General features: G+C 40.3%; 2 protein-coding genes across 2 annotated transcripts; both read right to left on the bottom strand.

Moving 5' to 3' along the window:
• Nucleotides 1-3,899: 3,899 nt before the first annotated feature.
• Nucleotides 3,900-10,552, bottom strand: dolpp1 (dolichyldiphosphatase 1). The gene is made up of 8 exons (XM_085793009.1): nucleotides 10,371-10,552; nucleotides 8,925-9,025; nucleotides 8,644-8,728; nucleotides 7,692-7,791; nucleotides 7,262-7,360; nucleotides 6,542-6,670; nucleotides 6,323-6,412; nucleotides 3,900-5,411 (listed from the first exon to the last, which is right to left on the bottom strand). Exons 1-8 carry the CDS (start codon nucleotides 10,444-10,446, stop codon nucleotides 5,375-5,377), a joined length of 717 nt encoding a protein of 238 aa, XP_085649135.1. The 5' UTR covers nucleotides 10,447-10,552; the 3' UTR covers nucleotides 3,900-5,374.
• Nucleotides 10,553-11,844: 1,292 nt separating this feature from the next.
• On the bottom strand, nucleotides 11,845-17,958 carry mat2al (methionine adenosyltransferase II, alpha-like). Its single transcript, XM_085793010.1, has 9 exons — nucleotides 17,592-17,958; nucleotides 16,793-16,870; nucleotides 16,375-16,497; nucleotides 16,134-16,246; nucleotides 15,717-15,860; nucleotides 13,887-14,105; nucleotides 13,408-13,590; nucleotides 12,036-12,169; nucleotides 11,845-11,955 (listed from the first exon to the last, which is right to left on the bottom strand). Exons 1-9 carry the CDS (start codon nucleotides 17,665-17,667, stop codon nucleotides 11,853-11,855), a joined length of 1,173 nt encoding a protein of 390 aa, XP_085649136.1. The 5' UTR covers nucleotides 17,668-17,958; the 3' UTR covers nucleotides 11,845-11,852.
• Between the last annotated feature and the right edge of the window lie 349 nt (nucleotides 17,959-18,307).

Raw genomic sequence — 18,307 nt, forward strand, 5'->3', positions numbered from 1 at the left:
AAAAGCCGGGTCCGTCACCTCTGTTGTGTTGTGAGCTTTTGCAAACACACTTTCTGAATGTGTTGCACGTTCGTGTGTTTGAATGGATTTTCTTAAGTTGCAATGACCTCTCCGGGCCACCGTACACCACTCTACCGAAAGGACAATGCTACCATCACCAGGACTGAAGGCTTTTTGCAGTCCCTGGATTTCAACACAATCATTAAAGCAGCAGATAAGGTAAAATCTTTTGTTCTTCCCTCCAGTAGAGGCCCAGAGGCCTTACACATTTTTAAATTTTAGAAATGATTTTCAAACACATAAGAGGCTCTTTTATTTACAAACCATTCTGATTAAAGCACCAGAAAACCCTTAGAAATTACAATAATTGTGTCTCAAAGATGCTCCAGTTCTGTTTTGAATTGCACTGCTGGGTGCTGCTGTGCTTTCGGTTGCGACTTTAAAGCCCATTTGTAGTATTTTTCTATAACATTAAATATTCATGACCAAACAAAATAACAATCAAAGTTCAAGTTCGGGGGAAAACATCTTTAGGTTTTATTTACTACAAGTTTAACAATCAAAAACTATGTGGGTGTTGTCTGTGGCCCAGTAACACAAGCATAACATGTTCGAATATGGTTGTGCAGCATATGTTGTTTGTTTGGTATTTACACCACAATAGTAAAATATCCATATTCCACAATAACAGCCCATTATTTAACTTATTCGACTTTGCTCTCTTTCTATTAATTCAGTGATGCAATATACTCATCACTGCGGATTACTGAGGACAGGATGTGCTTTATTTTCTCCATAACTGGCTGGGTTACAAGTTACGATTGCATAAAACCATGTTGTTATGAAAATTGCAAAAGATAACTGGGAATTCTCCATGTCATCACTCACTATAGAAAATATAGTGTATCTGTGTGGGGCCACTGCTGCTGCTGCTCCACGTCTCCTCGTCCGTACGGCACATCTGTAATATTTATTGCCAGTAGTTACATATTTATTATCTCTTACTTGTTACAGATTTCACTCCACTGAGTCTGCGGGCTGATATTATTATGTATTAAAACCATGTTCTCTGCTTACTGTATGATGAATAAGATTATTAAGGATTTATAAATGGTCTTCAATTTGGTTGCTTACACTTATAAATCATAAATAAACAGGAAAAACTACTTATTATACAATTTTCACACATTGATGCTGGCTCAGTATTTGGCAAAAGTCAGATTAATGCTTACTAATGAGTTTCTACCCTTTATAATAGGGAGCATTATTGATAAACCCATTAGCATTCATACATGATTTACCAGTATTTATGACTGGTGATAGAGAGTGTTATAGTAACTCATTAATAAAGGATGATGATGGGATTTTACACTTAACAATAATGCCCCCTTTTATCTATTATGAATAACAGTAACTGATGCAGACAGAGGTTAATTACTATGACTTAACAAATTTGTCAGGAAGCAGACGGAAACTAATGCATTATGATGGAGAAAAGGAAATGTAATGAGACATGAGGCTAACCAGCACACACATGAGGGCTCACTATTTGGCAAGCAATAGCCCGTTGTTTCCCATTGACCTAATGTGTTAAACTGCTGATGAATGACTTAAAAGGATAATAACCTAGTGGTAAACCAACGGTACACATCCATTATAAGGGAAGTCCAATTAGATAGTGCTATCCAATAAGTTTTTATCCATTAGATGCAAGTCCTTCTATTTAAAAAAACTTTTTTTTTTTCCTCTGAGCTCTGGACAGCTTGCAGCACCTCTGTTTGAACCGAGGTGTGTAATATATCTACATGTATAATATCCATGAGAGACCAGAATTAAACATCTGCTCAGTGCAGCACTGTCAGCCTGGGTTTAGTCGAGACATATCTGGAAAGGGGGGAGGACGGGGGAAAAGAGGGGGAAGAGGAGGGAGGGAGGGAGGGAGGTGACCACCAGCTCTACTAAACCATCCCGCTCTGACTCACATCCAAAAAAGGTTTCCACTGAAGTGCTCACTGCTCATCCAAACAGTGCAGGTCAGAGAAAAGAGCTTAGAGAAAGAGAAATAGGTCGAGGTCTTCATCATGTTTTATCTAGGCTATACGCCCGTTCCCGACGGGTGTTTGGGGATAGCCTGAGGTTAGACCTGAGAAGCGAATCAAAAATGGAATGGGTCGATTAAATAGGGCAGATGTTTCTTTTTGCTCTGTGCGAGTCAGGAGGATACAGGCCTGAAGTATTTTCTCAAGCTGTGTTCAGCAGCAGCCACATTGGGGAATAAAAGAGTGCAGGGAGAGAAATGCATGACAAGACAAGGAGCCTGTTCATTATTTGAACTGAAGACAGCTAGGGCTATTTTTCATTTGTCACCGACACAGACACATATAGTCTCTGAATATATAACTTAAACATTTCTCTGTCTCAGGCAAATGAAGCAACTGTATTTGATTTTTCTTTGTTACACATTTTGCATGATCTCTTTGGGGGGAAAAGGGTTGTGCTGTTTAACAAACTATTATTGCCAACTATATTATCATTGTCCACCAATTATCATATTGAATCAGTGCAAAAAATGCAGTTTGTTTGTAGTTTCGACATGTAGCCAATTATTAAATGCTGTACTGTCCACCTTACATGGACTTGGACATGGACAACTTCACTACAAATGCCACTACATATGAGCAACTGACATTTGTTGTTTTGGATATTCATGGAGTTTCCTGTCACATAGTATCAGCTTTTTGTGATCTCCAAACTTTTCACTGCAAACACAGGGCGAGGGTGGGGTACAACACCTATTCACACCTAGAGCCGCCAATCAACCTTGTGTCTTGGACATGCAAACGCTACAACAGAGTTTGAACCCATAACGCTCTTGCTGTAATGTCAGTGCGCTATCCTCTAAACCAGTGGTTCTCAAGCTTTTTTACATCAAGGACCCCTAAAGTGACACAAATTAGACCACGGACCCTCATTGGACAACATTTTGAATCAAACACTAGAAATACACAAATATTTGTTCTGAGACTGAAGAACATTACTTTTTTTTAGTGAATGTACATTCAAATTAGGGCCAATGGTGTGAATTTTTGGAAATATTGTAGAGAAATTTCTGGGGAAACGTGTTACAATTTCTCCAAAAACATTTAAACATTTCTAGAAAACCCCCACTTTGAGAACCATTGCTCTAAACCACCGTGTCTAAACATCAATTTGTCTTGTATCTTGTATTGTCTTGCAGGTACCTGCAGAACTCAAGACATTAGGGGGTTAAACCATAAACCTGACCAGCATAGAAATACCCCAGAAATAACAGTCAATGGCAAGGACTTGGTATAGAAAAATTCTGGACTTTCCCTCCCAAAAATTCAAAGCATGTGTGTAGCCTTTTGCCTTTATGAAAAACACCACATTACTAAGACATTGGCCATTATTTCCATGCTATTTCTTGACATTACTACGCAGTTACTTGTTATTTCCTGACATTATCATGTAATTAGCAGCCTATGAATTAAAGGGTTACCGAAAATGCTTGCATGTCAATTTCTGAACAAAGTCCTAGTGGACATGGTTGACATTTTAATCCCCCGAGAATCAGCAAGTTAATGTGATGATGTCGGTGTTCAGCTCAAACCGCCACTGAACCACATTTGTAAAAAATAAAGTGCTTTTCAATTTCAAAGTGGCTTACATGAGGCTTTACGATATCATCAGTGCTTTTTTTCTCTTTTCCTCATCACATTTTCTCTCGCTCCTCTTTTTTTTTGAAGTCAGTGATTCACCGGGACAAACGGACAAACAGACTGAGGCAGTTTGTGTGTCCGACTGCACAGACAACTTCACTGATGGATGCACATCAGTGAGCCGAGTAGACGATCAGTAAATCACACTGGAAGCATCTGTTTGTACATAAACACATTTTTATTCAGCCTGATATAGGTTACACATGGAAAAAAAATTAAATTCTAAGAGAACTACTTCCCTTTGTGGAGCTAATGATATGACAGTTTTAAATCAGCTTCAGATCCCCACTTGACAGCTTTCAACATGAGCTGCCGTGGGCTGTGAGGAATTAAGCATAATCACATGCTACGACTGACCTGAGGCTTTTTTTTTTTTCCTTTCTTGAAAAAAAAAAATTACAAAAAGAAAACATATCCCCTCAGCAAACATTATATATGTTTTCTCACTAAATGATATGGAATGTTATCTTGGAAATGCAGGTAAGAAGAAAACTGTTCTCTGCAGCTCCAGAAAACAAGATAAGAAACTGAATTAAAACAAACAAACAAAAAAAAAACTTGATTCCCAGAATCTGTTCCCAGGCTGCTACTGTGTGTGAGGCATTAAGAAAAACACCACCTCAGTCCAAAGTGTGTTCAACAACAAAAAAAAACAACTGAAACCTGCCGCTGCTGCTGCGATTCAGTCTCATTATCCTCAACCGTGGATATGAACAGGAACCACAAGCTCGATGCTCAATAGTACAGAAGGTACATTAAGTTTACACTGCTCGCAGATCAGCTTTGGAGTCTAATATGTTAGGACTGACAGTCAAAGACACAAAGCAAAGACTGATGAGGGAAAAGAGGGAGAGGGTCTTAACATTTAACTAGTGTTAGTCGTTTTTTTTATGTGTGTGTGTTCGTTTTTTTTTTTTTTTTTGACTTGTAAATTTCACAAAGTGCAAATTTTCATTTATATTACATCATAACCAATTTTTTTTTCTTTTTTTTTTTAAGAAATTGTTCATTTTCTATTATATAACAATGAAAAATGGTTAATTCCACATACCCGCCCAAAACCTAGCCATAACCAACCCCCACCCACCCACCCGCCCGCCGTGTCCCACCAGCTATTCATCAGAATATAAAAAAAAAAAGAAAAAGAAAAGAAAAAAGGAATCACTAAATACATGCTGCAATGACGCCCACCAATTTGTTTGAAACTTAACCAAAGCCTCCTTTTTTGGCTCCTTGAATCTCTTACAGTACACTGTTACTGTCAGCGTGCGTTTATAGTTAAAATCTATATATTAATCTATCATTAAATAGTATGCCTCTTGCACAGTCTTGCATGCACAGAAGAGCATTTTGGGCAAGCTGTACAAGAAGGAGAGGCGTGTGGACGGACTTGCTCAGGCTGTAGGCTCCGGGCCAGGTCCAGGCACTCTTTCGCCACCTGTAAACGGTTTTTGCCCTTTACTCCTTGCAACCATGTCAGTCCAAAAAAAGATGGTTCTCCAGTGTGTTTTTGTCGAGTGAGCATTTGTCTGTCTGTGTGTGTGTGTGAATGTGAATGTGAATGTGTGTGTGTATGTGTGTGTCTGTATGTGTGTGTGGTCCTAAACTCAGCAAAAACAAAAGAGCTGTGTAGATCACTGAAGTTTTGTTCCGAGCTTTCGTTGTCTGTTCCTAAAAAATAAAAAAAATAAAAAACAGAGAAAACCTGAGTCACGCAAACAGTTTCCTGGTCAGTCACACCTGCTTTTAAAAACATAATCAAGTCATTTCAGTGGAAACAAGAGGATTCACCAAAGTATCAGGAAAGGCGCTGGTGTTTTGAGTTAATTAACTGATTAAAGTGTGACACCATTAGGTTACAATAGTGAAATCTTATCACTATATTTGAATTATTTGGTTTACTGAATTGTGGGTTTTCATGAAATAAAGTAAAATACAGTAAAGTAATGAGATATTTCAGTATAATATGAGTTTCACTATTTGAATTGAACTACTGAAATAAATTGACTTTTCCATGATATTCTAATTTATTCAGATGCGCCTATATGTATATCTGAAAGGGGGAGGTCGTCCTATATTTGGGATCTAAACTTTTAAAAGATGCTATACATCCACAACAGCAAGTCAGGCCCAATGCCAGTGACCTGAATGTGCTCTTCATGACTGGAGCCATCAAAGGCCGTCTTAAACCCTGCTGTTTCCAATGTGTTTTATTATGTTTAATAAAATCATTTCCATTTTTTAAAACAAGATTCAAGCCAAGGAAAATCTTTTTCCCAAACGATGGGTCTTGAAAGGCTCGGTCGTCCTATACTCAGGGCCCTCTTATATTCAGGTCAAGACAGTATTTAACCTCCTCTGTCGGAGTGTAAACTTCTCTATAACAGAGGTATAACTCGTGAAGAGAAAATGGGAAAAATGAAGCAGTGTTGTGAATATCTCATTAGAAAACAACCTAACGTGCACTTGGCAGCCATAACAGCTCTGATAATAGTTAATTTCACCACCTGCTGGTGTAACTGGACTTTAATGGTAACAGATGTGGTTTAGTGGGTGATTGTATCTCTGAATCATTTCCTTACCTTGCCTCTGATCTGGTCACTGTATACTCAAACCATAGGATGTTGGGGATCAGGCTTGTGTCTCGCACGAGGAAGTACTCTGATATTGGCCTACGAGACGGAGCGAGGAGGACATTAGAGACAGAAAATTAGGGAAAATTAGAGACAACCATAACAGTCCAGTTTGATTCATTTCAGACTGAGGATGAAGTCATCAAAGAAGGAAACAGAGAAACTTACCACGCTGCTATTTTGGGGAATAACGGTGTCAGCACCTCTTGTGTGATAAAGAACCAGAATATGCCGATGGAACTACCTGCCACTCCACCATAGAAAACCTGGCTCCAGGTGTGATACAACAGGTAGACTCTGAGAAAGAGAAGAGAGAAAGAAGACAATGTTAGAAGAAAAAAAAAAACAGCAACCTCTGAGGGCTCTCGGCTAAATTAGGTCCTTCTTTGAGCACTTAAAAATAGAACCAAACTTGACGTGCTCGCAAAGGAAACTGTACAATGTGGTTTCCTGTGAACAGACTCGTCAGTCAAACATTATTAAAATATTTTCTCGTTCACCTGCAGCTCTCAGTTGGGCTTCACAGTGAAAAGTGAACACAACTGCATCAGGAGTATTAATATTGTTAGAACCGACATTTCAAGTGTGTCAGTGTTCGTCTGCTGGCTGATTGTCAACTGACTGCAGTGCTGCTTTTCGGTGAGATGATCGGAAAATACTGACATGATGATGGATCCAAAAATACTGACAGAAGAAAACACAACACTTGAACGACAGGAGGTGCAACTAAAAAAGCATCGTCACGGTATCGCACAGGCCACCGAGGCTGACAGAGGTTATAGACTAGTTCAGCTCTGAATACAGCGGCACTCTGTCCTCTCTTTTTTTACTATTATTAACACTGATGAGGGTACAAAACATCCAGGAAGAAACAGGTGAGTCCATTACCTGCTGTATGAGACTGATAAGGCTATGCCCAACAGGATGATGGACAGTATGTGTCTCCACAGCAGGTCCACACATCGAGCATTGTTCGTTTGATGCATTCTGAAAAGAGAAGATGAGCTAATGAGCGATTATCAAAAACATCTGTATAATTAATGCATGAACTGTAATAAACCTGGTAGATAGTAGATAACACTCTATGCTTATTAAACATGAATATAAACACAGATACAAAGTATGTATGCAATTAATTATTCAACACTATTGGAAGTTGTATAGTAAAATGAAAAAGCTATTTACAATCACCACCTTAAAAATGAACAAAAACTGTATCTGATTAGTTTGTGCACATTTAATTTTAGCTCTTTAAAGAACTTCACAACCGTGTGTTTCCACTGCTACAACTCCTGAAGGCAAGAAGACAGAAGCTCACCTTAAATAAAGGAAAAGAAAGAAGTAAACAACAAAGAACCAGATAAGCTGGGAATGACTGGAGGGCATCCCATACTCTGTGTGCAGGGTTGTGTGAGCCCCTGCAGAGAGAAAACAGAAGCCAGAGTTAAATATTTATTCACAATATGGAGTTCATCTTGCTTATTAGTATTAACTCAAGTGTTTTGGTCAGGATTATCAACCAAACCAAAGTTTATAACCGAGTGATGGGCTGTAAATACTTAGACTCTATATAAACATCTGGCTAGGGTTGGGTGCTACGACAGTGTAGTCTATTTGAACAACATATTTTTAAAATCTTAGGGCAATTAAAATTTTGATATAAGTTTTAAATCAGTGTGATAAAGCCGCCTGATTTGTCAGGTACTGAATGCAGACAAGTCAAGAGATATTTAAGAGCTGCAAACTGTAGTCAAGCACAACCAAAATAACCAGTCGCTGTGTAAATATTAGGTCAATATTTAAACAAAACGCCTCTACACAGTAAAGACGAAACACTTTCCTCTCATTTAATGTTAACTGAACGTATCAAGGGAAGGGAACATTTTTGACTATATCATGTCAACCGACATTGCAATGAATTAGTGCTGCACAATTAATAAAAATGTAATGTAATATGGCTAAAAACAGTATCCAAATTGCAAAAGCACAAATGACCATTCAAAATTTAATTACATATGGCAGTGACAATTTCTGCTCATATAACCGCAATATGATATGTTGTTTTTTTTGTTTTTTTATCTGCAATTAAAATCTCAAGGGCAACAGAAAGATTAATTAAAACATATTAATCATCAGTTGAAGTGCTATTATTTGTGGCACAATTTGTATTTGAGTGTGTAGTGTATAGGAATGCAAGCCACTGATAACACTAAAAAAACAACCACAAATAGCCTTTGGTGATGCTTGTGACATCTTGCTCCTTGACTCACCTGCACATGGGCGCGGCTCTCTGAGAATGTGCTTCAGCACCCAGTTCACCCCTTCATTCAGGATGAGCCCACCGAAGAAGGAAATCTGTAAAAAAAAAAACAGGGTTGACACCATGATGAGCGTTTTGCAAACTTGTTGCGGCCTTCCTGGCAGCTCTGCTACATACTCTTCTGAAACAACTTCACACCTTTTCACCTTAACACAATTGTTTTCAAAGTGTGATGATGCTCTGTGTGTGTGAAAAACAGCTGTACAGTAAGTTGCACGTGCAGGAACTCACCGTGTGCAGCTCCCGTTTAAACACTATGAGTGTGACGAACCCCACGAGGATCGCTATCGGCAGGAGACTGATGTAGGCCAGTGCTTGTCCCGTCAGATCATCTGTAAAACACAATAGTACAGACACAGTGAGTCTTGATGTGAAGACATAAGACAAATAAAGTCTCTAATAGTCAATAATTGACTATGCCGATACGATATACCAAAACACTTCAGAGAAATAACTGCCCTCTCTTGATGTTGCTTTCATTAGTATCTGCAGATTTGTTTTAAGATGCCCATACTGAACCCACCACTGTATTATGCGTCAGACTCTTGATTGGCTGCAGCTATGAAATAATCGTGTATTGAAATCACTCCGCCCAGCAGCAGTCGTGCAGCATTTGCCTCGAAAACAACTCCATCTCGTAATGTTACATTATTATTTCAGAGCATGGTGAATGTGCAGGTCACAACTTGTTTTGGAGTTGTTGGATTGTATATTTGATGAGGGACAGGGCACCTGTACCATTTACCTTCATTGTTTTCACCGAGCAGCTCGCGTCTCTGCCCCGCAGATCTCAAAACAACATGCACGGATTAAAAGTAATGAACCTCCTACTATGACTATAGGGATTATGGCAATAGGCACATTTGCCCAAATGTTGAACCATTCCTTTAAGTGTATGTTTTGTGTTGTGTTTATGTGATTGCATTTGTACCTGCGTGTATGCGTTTGCGTGTCTTGGACCCCCTGGAAGACGAGATGATACATCTCAAGGGGTTATCTATCCTAGTCTAATAAAATTTGTTCAAAAGTCACCTAGTGGGAGTGACACTTTCAGATACTCAGTGAACTCGTCTGACTGAAATGTTTAATCTGTGAACACTTCGGGGGGAAGCAGCCGTATGCCGTGATCTAATTAACACTGCACGTTGTTTATTTTGGTTAATTAGGACAGCTCGGTGCAACGAGGGTTATTATAGTTTTCACTAATCAGCACCAGGCCAAAGAGCTAGCTACTGCGTTAGCATCAGTCCTGGCTACAAAGCTGTTAGGTGGAACAGCTGGATACTTCCGCTACATTTATAAATAATATTAATCAGTTTCTAACGTCTGACATTTGTCGAGTAGTTCAAACAGGACACGGTGTATTCACTAACTCCTGAGATATTATACCAAAGTCGATATTAAGACAACTTAGCATGCTAGCTAGCCCTTCATTGTGGACACTGGCCCCGACTGCGCATGCGCCGTTGGTCTCACAATTTGGCAGCACGGTCCGCGTTCCCCGCTGCGCTCGGGGTTTTTTAAACAGCGTCTCACTATTTGGCAGCGTCACCGACGGCCGTGCTCCATTCAGTAGCAGAGAAAACAGGACGCGCCGCTCGAAAAAAGAAAAATGCACCGCGGCTAAAATGTTTCACGGAGCCTCGGCGGTTAGAGGAAGAGGTTTAGTGTACGTACCCTCCGGGAACTCTACGTGTGTCAGAGATATGGACCGCCATCGAGGTGGTGCCGAGCACTGCTCTTCCAACGCCATCTTACCCGGACACAACCGGGCAAGTCCCAGTGAAACGCCCCCAGACACGTGTCCGACCAATGGTGAACGGAGCTCCGTGTTCAAACGGGCCCCGGCAGCGGAGCAGCCGTCCAATCCCGGCCGCTCACCGCAGATGAGATATTCTGCCCATAGAGAAGAATTATTGAATGAACAAAAAAACACAAAAGTCCAGCACTCCACATTAAAGCAGCGAAGTGTAGGCCTACTCATTCAAAAAAAATAATAAAAAGAAAAGAAACAAACAAGAGATTTAAATGGTGAATGAAGGCTGCAGATCAATTAGGACATAATATCATGATTACACTTATGTAAAATAGTATATATTTATTTATGTAGCTATGTTTATGTTTGTCCCCATTAGCATCTGCTATTCTTCCATGGAGTGATGGAGACAATAAAAGAATACACATTCACACTGGACAATATAGACATAGACATGAGACAATACATACACTAACAAATAAATATTAGATTAGATTAGATTATTTTAGATAAACTTTATGGGGAAATTTGCATAGCCATATAGCAACAATACAATAAGTACAGTGACAGACATACAATAGACATACGTACAGTGACAGATATACAGGCATAGATATAGACAGACATGAAACAATACAGACACTAACATTATACATTTTAAACAATATATCCCTATATCAAGGACAACATCTTAATTACCATAGTGAACGTTCTTCTTTACATAGCCTAATGTTATTATGAATGTTGTTATTCATATGCTAATTGTTGATGTGCATATTACATGTCTATATTTGTAGAGCAGACGTAGTGTGAGTGGTGATAATTATTTAATTTCACTGACATTAGACCTGCAATTAGTTATATGAAATTTTTCATGTTTTTACCTTAAAATCAAAATCGTGCATTAATTGAAGACAGAAACACATTTCAGATAGTTGTTTCAATTATTTATTTAGACTTTTATATCAAAGACTGTATCAAAGTGTGAATTGTATGCACCTTTTAATCCCCAAATATCGATTACAAGTGTCTAAAAGGTATTCTAAGAAAAATACATATTTATTGTGTGATTATCATCCAGCATTAACTACTACAATACTGTGATCCTTGTCTAAAAATAAAAAAAAATTCAGTTAATCAGATTCGAAAATACATGGCAGTGTGCACACACATACAAGCTGCAACAGTTCAGCAAGTTATCCATTAAGTAGTTGTGCTGGTTAAAGGTCAGAGGTCATAAAGACCCTCAGGCCACTAGGAAATCCCTCAAAAGTTCCTTTGCCACTGATCAAGGGTCAGAAATTTCATACGGAAAAAAACACTGATGTTTCCAGCAACACGGTCGAATTTGATTGAGTATTAAGATATCACTTTATCACTTTCGAGTGTGTTCAATGCCAGACTCAAAACACCAGAGGCTTTGGCTTTTCCCACGGAAACTCCTCTCTGCCAAAGTGACCGTAGCAGGCAGTGGCTTGGTATATTGGCCGCTTCAAACCCAGCTCTCTGTGAAAAGAAACACGATCAATAAGAAAAAAAATAAGAGGACAAGATCAAAGGTTTCAGCAGTTAAGAGCTACACATACTTCACAATGACTCCAGGCCTCAGGTCGAAGTTCTTCTGTACAATCTGCAGCAGCTCGTCTTCGTCCCTGCTCGACGTGCCGTAGTGAAACACGGAGATGGAGAGCGGATGGCTCACAGCGATGGCGTAGGAGATCTGAAACCAAGAGGCATGACATCACTGCTGTCAGTCAGTCAGTCAGGACAGCAACAGGTTTGAATTCAATCTGTCGGCATCCAGCAACATTGTCCGGCTGTCTTGTGTTAAAGGGACAACGAGGAGTTTCTATTCGGTTATAAAAAAGTCTCACGTTAATGTGGATGAATCTCCGCTACCCACACTGGGCCCATTTTCGATATATCGTTCTGTCTCTATTGTTATTTTGTTATTATTAGTGGTGGCGGAAATGCTGGTCGAGCCGACCAGTGTTTCCTTCGTGGCGAGTAATGAGAATAACGCAGCCAAATCGCCGTTTATGGTCGGAACTACGACGGTATGTGATCGTCTTTGAACCTCTGACTTTAATTATTGATGAATGAAAACATGAGTCCGTCTTGCGCCGGTCAAAGAATTTTACGGTGTGCGCGCGGAGGCTCATAAATGTAGTGTGAAAACGCTTCGCTTTTCCAAAACTCCTCGTTGTCCCTTTAAAGGGATAGTTCACCCAAAATTCAAATTTCACTCATTATCCACTCACCCTCATGTCGACTTAGGGCTGGGAGAAGTTTCAGAGTCCTCCGTGGCTTCTCGGAGTTACAGCGGGGCTCGGTGCAGCACTGCATGTCCATATGACGGTTGCGAACGGAGCTCACTTTTCTTCATCCAAAAAGACACACCAAAAAACATCCAAATACCTCCATAGTGCTCGTCTGTAATGTCCCTCTTGTATTGAAGCCCCAACATGAGAAATTGTTCCAAAAAAAATTAAATAAGTCTATGTTTTAAGCTTAAGCTTGATTTGCATTGACACCCAGTTCACGGCTCCGCAAATCGCGCGAGATTCCGGCAGAGCAACACTGGGAGCTTCCACTACAAACAAGCTTAAAACATACAGTATACTGTACTTATTTAATTTTTTTCAGAACAATTTCTCATGTTGGGGCTTCAATACAAGAGGGACATTACAGACGAGCACTATGGAGGTATTTGGATGTTTTTTGGTGTCTTTTTGGATGAAGAAAAGCGAGGCCCATTCGCAACCGTCGTATGGACATGCAGTGCTGCACGGAGCCCCGCTGTAACTCAGAGAAGGCACGGAGGACTCTGAAACTTCTCCCAGCCCTTAGTCGACATGAGGGTGAGTAAATAATGAGTGAAATTTGAATTTTGGGTGAACTATCCCTTTAACACCGACCAGAGGAGAGTCTTTGAGCTCCTTTAGTAAAGTTCCTCACCTGGACAAGAGCTCTCCTGCACAGTCCGGCTTTGACCAGAGACTTGGCGACCCAGCGTGCTGCATAAGCCCCAGACCGGTCCACTTTGGAGTAATCCTTCCCAGAGAAGGCCCCACCTCCATGGCCGCCCCATCCTCCGTAGGTGTCCACTATGATTTTACGTCCTGTGAGTCCTGCATCCCCCTGGTGACATAATAAAAACATCATCTACTGTCCGTCCTGGGTGAGGGATCCCTCCTCTGTTGCTCACCCTGAGGTTTCTCCGATTTTTCCCTGTCAAAAGGGTTTTCCATGGAGTTTTTCCTCAGTCGATGTGATGGTCTAAGGACAGAGGATGTTGTTACGATGCCATGTAAAGCCCTTTGAGACAAACTGTTTGTAAAAACGGGCTATACAAATAAAATTGCCTTGCCTTGCCTTGCCTTGCCTACTGCATTCCTGCATACAACAAATACAACACAGTAGCTTTAGTTTCCAACCTGTGGGCCTCCAATGAGGAATTTCCCACTCGGCAGCAGGTGGTAGATGGTGTTGTCGTCCAGGTACTTCGCAGGAATGACGACCTTCAGCACCTTTTCCAACAGATTGCGTCTGATCTCCTCCAGGGTGATGTTAGGACTGTGCTGGACTGAGATGACCACAGTGTGAACACGCAGTGGCTCCATGGCTCCCATGTTGTCTTTATACTCCACCGTGACCTGCAGAAGAAACACCACCAAGTTATAAGCAAAACTTAAAGAGGAACTATGTAGGATTTGTATCTTAACTATGCTACATTTTTACCTGAATTAAACAGCTTTGGCGTAATTGTGATGGTTTTCCCTTGGGATTAATAATAGTATCAATAGTTCAACATTTTGGCAAATTGGCCCATTGCCATAATCCCTATAGTTTTAGCAGTAGGTTCGTTACCTTTAATTGTCAGTGCAAGCTATTTTTAGAACAGCGGAGCAGAGCCGCTCAGAGCTACACTACGGAGACTGATAGGATTTCTTGGTTTTCCGCATCAAACTCATCAAATACACAATCTAACAACTCCAAAACGCTCTCATGGACAAGCTCTGATGGACAAGCAAATGCAGAGACTGCTCGCCGAAAAACTGCCCCTGACAGGAACGTGCACCAGCGGTTTCGCATGAATTTACCTCGAAACCAACTGTGTCTCATAACGTTCTGTGATGATCTCATAGCGTGGTGAATGTGCAGGTCACAACTTGTCCACAAGAGCGTTTTGGAGTTGTTGGATTGTGTATTTGATGAGTTTGATGAGGGAAACCAAGAAATCCCATTATACAGCTCTGAGCAGCTCGCAGCTCTGCTCCGCCGTTTAAAAATAGCTTGCATCGACAATTAAAGGTACAAACCTACTCCTAAAACTATAGGGATTATGGCAATGGGCCAATTTGCCAAAATGTTGAACTATCCCTTTAATTTATTACAGGGATAATGGAGGCTCTCTGCCTTTCACATGTGTCTCTTTGCTGAAAAACAACTTTGTCCCAGCTCTCATCTCTGTGCATTGCAACACAAACGTGCCCCCTAACCCGTAATCTCCCGTAATGTTTATGTTTTTTTTTTTTTTTAATTGTATCTTTATTTGGAATGGACAGAAAAATACATTCACATGGCATCAACAGTAAAGCAGATATAAATACCATTCCAGTTTTTGTTTTATATACAGAAATTGTGCAACATCAGTCAAACAGGGCTTACAAGTCCAAAATTTTTCAGAAACAAGTCAGAAACTAAATGAGCAAATTACAAAGCAACAAGCCCAGTGAGATCAGAGAAAGTCTGCTCTTGTGGGGGCAATGAATGAAATCCAGTTGTTCCAGATTTGGTAAAATTTATCCTTTTGAAGTCTTATTTGGTAGGTCAATTTTTTTATGTTTTAGAGATTAATCATTAAACTACACAAATATAGGCTACATGTCGTAACATCGGAAGTGATATATAACGTTATCTACCGCTCTATTGATTGCTTCCTTGCCAGCTTCATTGTAAACAAATGCACGGACGAGGGTTCACAAAACAGCGGAAAAGCGACCAGACTTACATCGTTCCCCTTTAAGATGAACATTACAACTGATAATACAGGGCTGAGAGGAAATGAGGTAAGAGATATACAAGGGATAAAACACAACAAAAGCCTGACTCGAGACATTTTTATAAAGCATGTTTTGGATATGACTTTATTAGACAGGAAATTATGATGTGCATGAATGCTACAATTCATAGTTGGCGCTTTTGATCTCTAGCAGCTTGCTCTTCAATAGACGCTGATATTTAATAACTCTGCAGTGACTCACCTGTGACTTGGAGTCTGGTCCAATCCACGGACATTCTCCGCTGAGTGACAGCTGCTTCATCCTGTAGTTGAGTTTGTGGGCCAGAAGGATGGTTAGGGGCATACACTCCTCTGTCTCGTCGGTGGCGTAGCCAAACATCAAACCCTGAAGAGACAAGCAGTCCAAGTAAAGACAGAAACCCAGTCCGATGCTCGGCTCTGATACTGAATGAATGATTTGCACACATTTGTGGTTTCCAGAGGATTAACTTTTGGCACTTTCTCTCATCTGTTAATGTTTATGTCTCTTCCAAATTTTTTAAGTTCCAGGTAACAATAACATTTGAAAAGATGTTCATTTTAATGTTTGTTTGCTGCATGGGTTGCATAAAATTTCTTCTTTTACATCTGCAGCTTAGATAAAGGTGGAATACTGAACCTGGTCTCCTGCACCGATATCCTCCTGGTCCTTGCCTTCAAACACACAGTCCGATATCTCAGCACACTGCGGCTCCAGAGCCAGCAGCACGTTGCAGGTCTTGTAGTCGAAACCTGCAGATCACAGGCAGCAGCAGCAACAGTTTTTTTTAACCCATCTGCTTCATTTCCCACACAAATTCTTCTCAAACTCAACTAAAAACTAACTGCAGTGCCAGTAACTAAATCCCAGCATGCTGAACCTTTTGAAGAGTCATCGTAGCCGATCCTCTTCACAGTATTTCTGACCACTTCCTGGAGATCCACGACGGCCTTAGACGTCACCTCTCCCACCAGTAGGATCATTCCCGTCTTGGCCACACACTCTGCAAAAAGAAAAATTAGTTTGGAAACGGTTTTGCATATAAAAAGTTGTCACAAAAACATGTTTGACCCTCGGCTACCCAACTGTAATTTGTTCATCTTCGTCTCAATTCGGTTCATGAGATATCAGGCAGCTTGAAGACATAAGAACACCCTCTAATAGTTGCATACTATAGCAGTGCATGCAAATATTAATCAATTTGCATTTTTCTCATGCATACTTTCTGGAATTTGTGCCACAAGCCTGACAAATGGGAATAAAAAGACAACATACATATCATGAGATACAAAACTCACCACAGGCCACTTTGGAGTCGGGGTCTTGACTCAGGTACGCATCGAGGACAGCATCGCTGATCTGATCACACATTTTATCTGTGAATACACAGTCAGAGTGAGATCTCAATGAAAAACAGAAGCAGGGGGGTTAAACACAGGAAGAGGAAACCACAGCCCTATGTTCCCTCAGCCCTATGTTCCCTCAGCCCTATGTTCCCACTGGACTCTCTCTACCTATCTGGACTCTATCTGTCTGGCCTGTCTAGCCTCTACCTGGTCTTTTTACTAAACTTAACCAACTCTTTTCTTCATTGCCTAAACCCAACCAATGGTGGGACCAAAGGGCTGAGGGAACATAGGGCCTAATTTTCAGTGACAACAAAAGTTAGAAATGTGGGAACATAGGGCTGAGGGAACATGCTGTGGGAACATAGGAATGACCCCCATCATATCATCATCACCATGTGGTTGAACTACTTTTATTGAAGGAGCATGTCCAGGTCTTAAACTGTTCAGTTTATTTTGATTATTGGTTAACCTTTGGATCATTTTATCAATAAATCCATTTAGTGTTTAGGCTAATCTAAAAAAAAAATAACAATCACAATGTCACCTTTATCTGCAGGAACCCAAAATTATGATTCAAAACAGCTGCTGCAGCTAATCGATTCATTATCTAAATCATTTGCAGCTGTGATTCAGATCAACTTCTTTGCACCATGTTATGATTATGAGCATGTATGTAGTTTGTGCATGTCCAGACATGTCCACACTGTGGACCGAGACAGAGTAGGCTAAGACACGAGTAGTACAGTACCGGAGTGTCCTTCTCCGACAGACTCGGATGTGAAGAGGAAAGTCTTCCCGCTGCGGGCTCCACTGCTCGGGTTCATCTTCAGCTCGGAGGTCGGTGCAGCAGAAAAACACGTTGAACTGAACTGATTTGCGATCAGACGGAAGCTGAACTGATCAGACAGGGTCGCACTACTTCAGAGATATTATCCTCTCTGATGTGACCGACACCAATTAGGTTAGCCTATATGAAGCAAATAATTAACTCGGCAGGAAAATGTGAGTCAGGAATGGATAATCATGGCGGACATAGAGAGTGAAAAACAACTTTTCATTGGCAGCCGAGGGAAGAGGACTAAGCTGTAAATCAATATAAAGTGGTCGTTTCCTTTTTTTTTTCTTTTCTTTCTGGGCTCTCTGTGGGCTAAAGGGAGGATGCACTAAATGAAGCAGCCACAAGATGTTGCTATTGCAGCACTTCTTCATAATAGTCTGCAATATTTCCATTGTAAATGGGTAAAATATAATCCCTGTGGGAAAGCCACAAAATAAACAAAAAATATAAATAAACTGACTTTAAATGATAACATTAACAATTATTCATTATAGTCAGGGTATATTTTATATTTTGAATATGGGGCTTTATATGATTACATTAATGTGGAATGAATCACTGTTACTGTTTGCTGGGAAATAATGAATTATCCTGATTATGATTTTGATAAAAGGAAAAAAAAGCGA

This window comes from Trachurus japonicus, chromosome 12, assembly GCF_045865225.1.
Source record: "Trachurus japonicus isolate A0001 chromosome 12, Traja_1.0".
Classification (NCBI taxonomy): domain Eukaryota; kingdom Metazoa; phylum Chordata; class Actinopteri; order Carangiformes; family Carangidae; genus Trachurus; species Trachurus japonicus.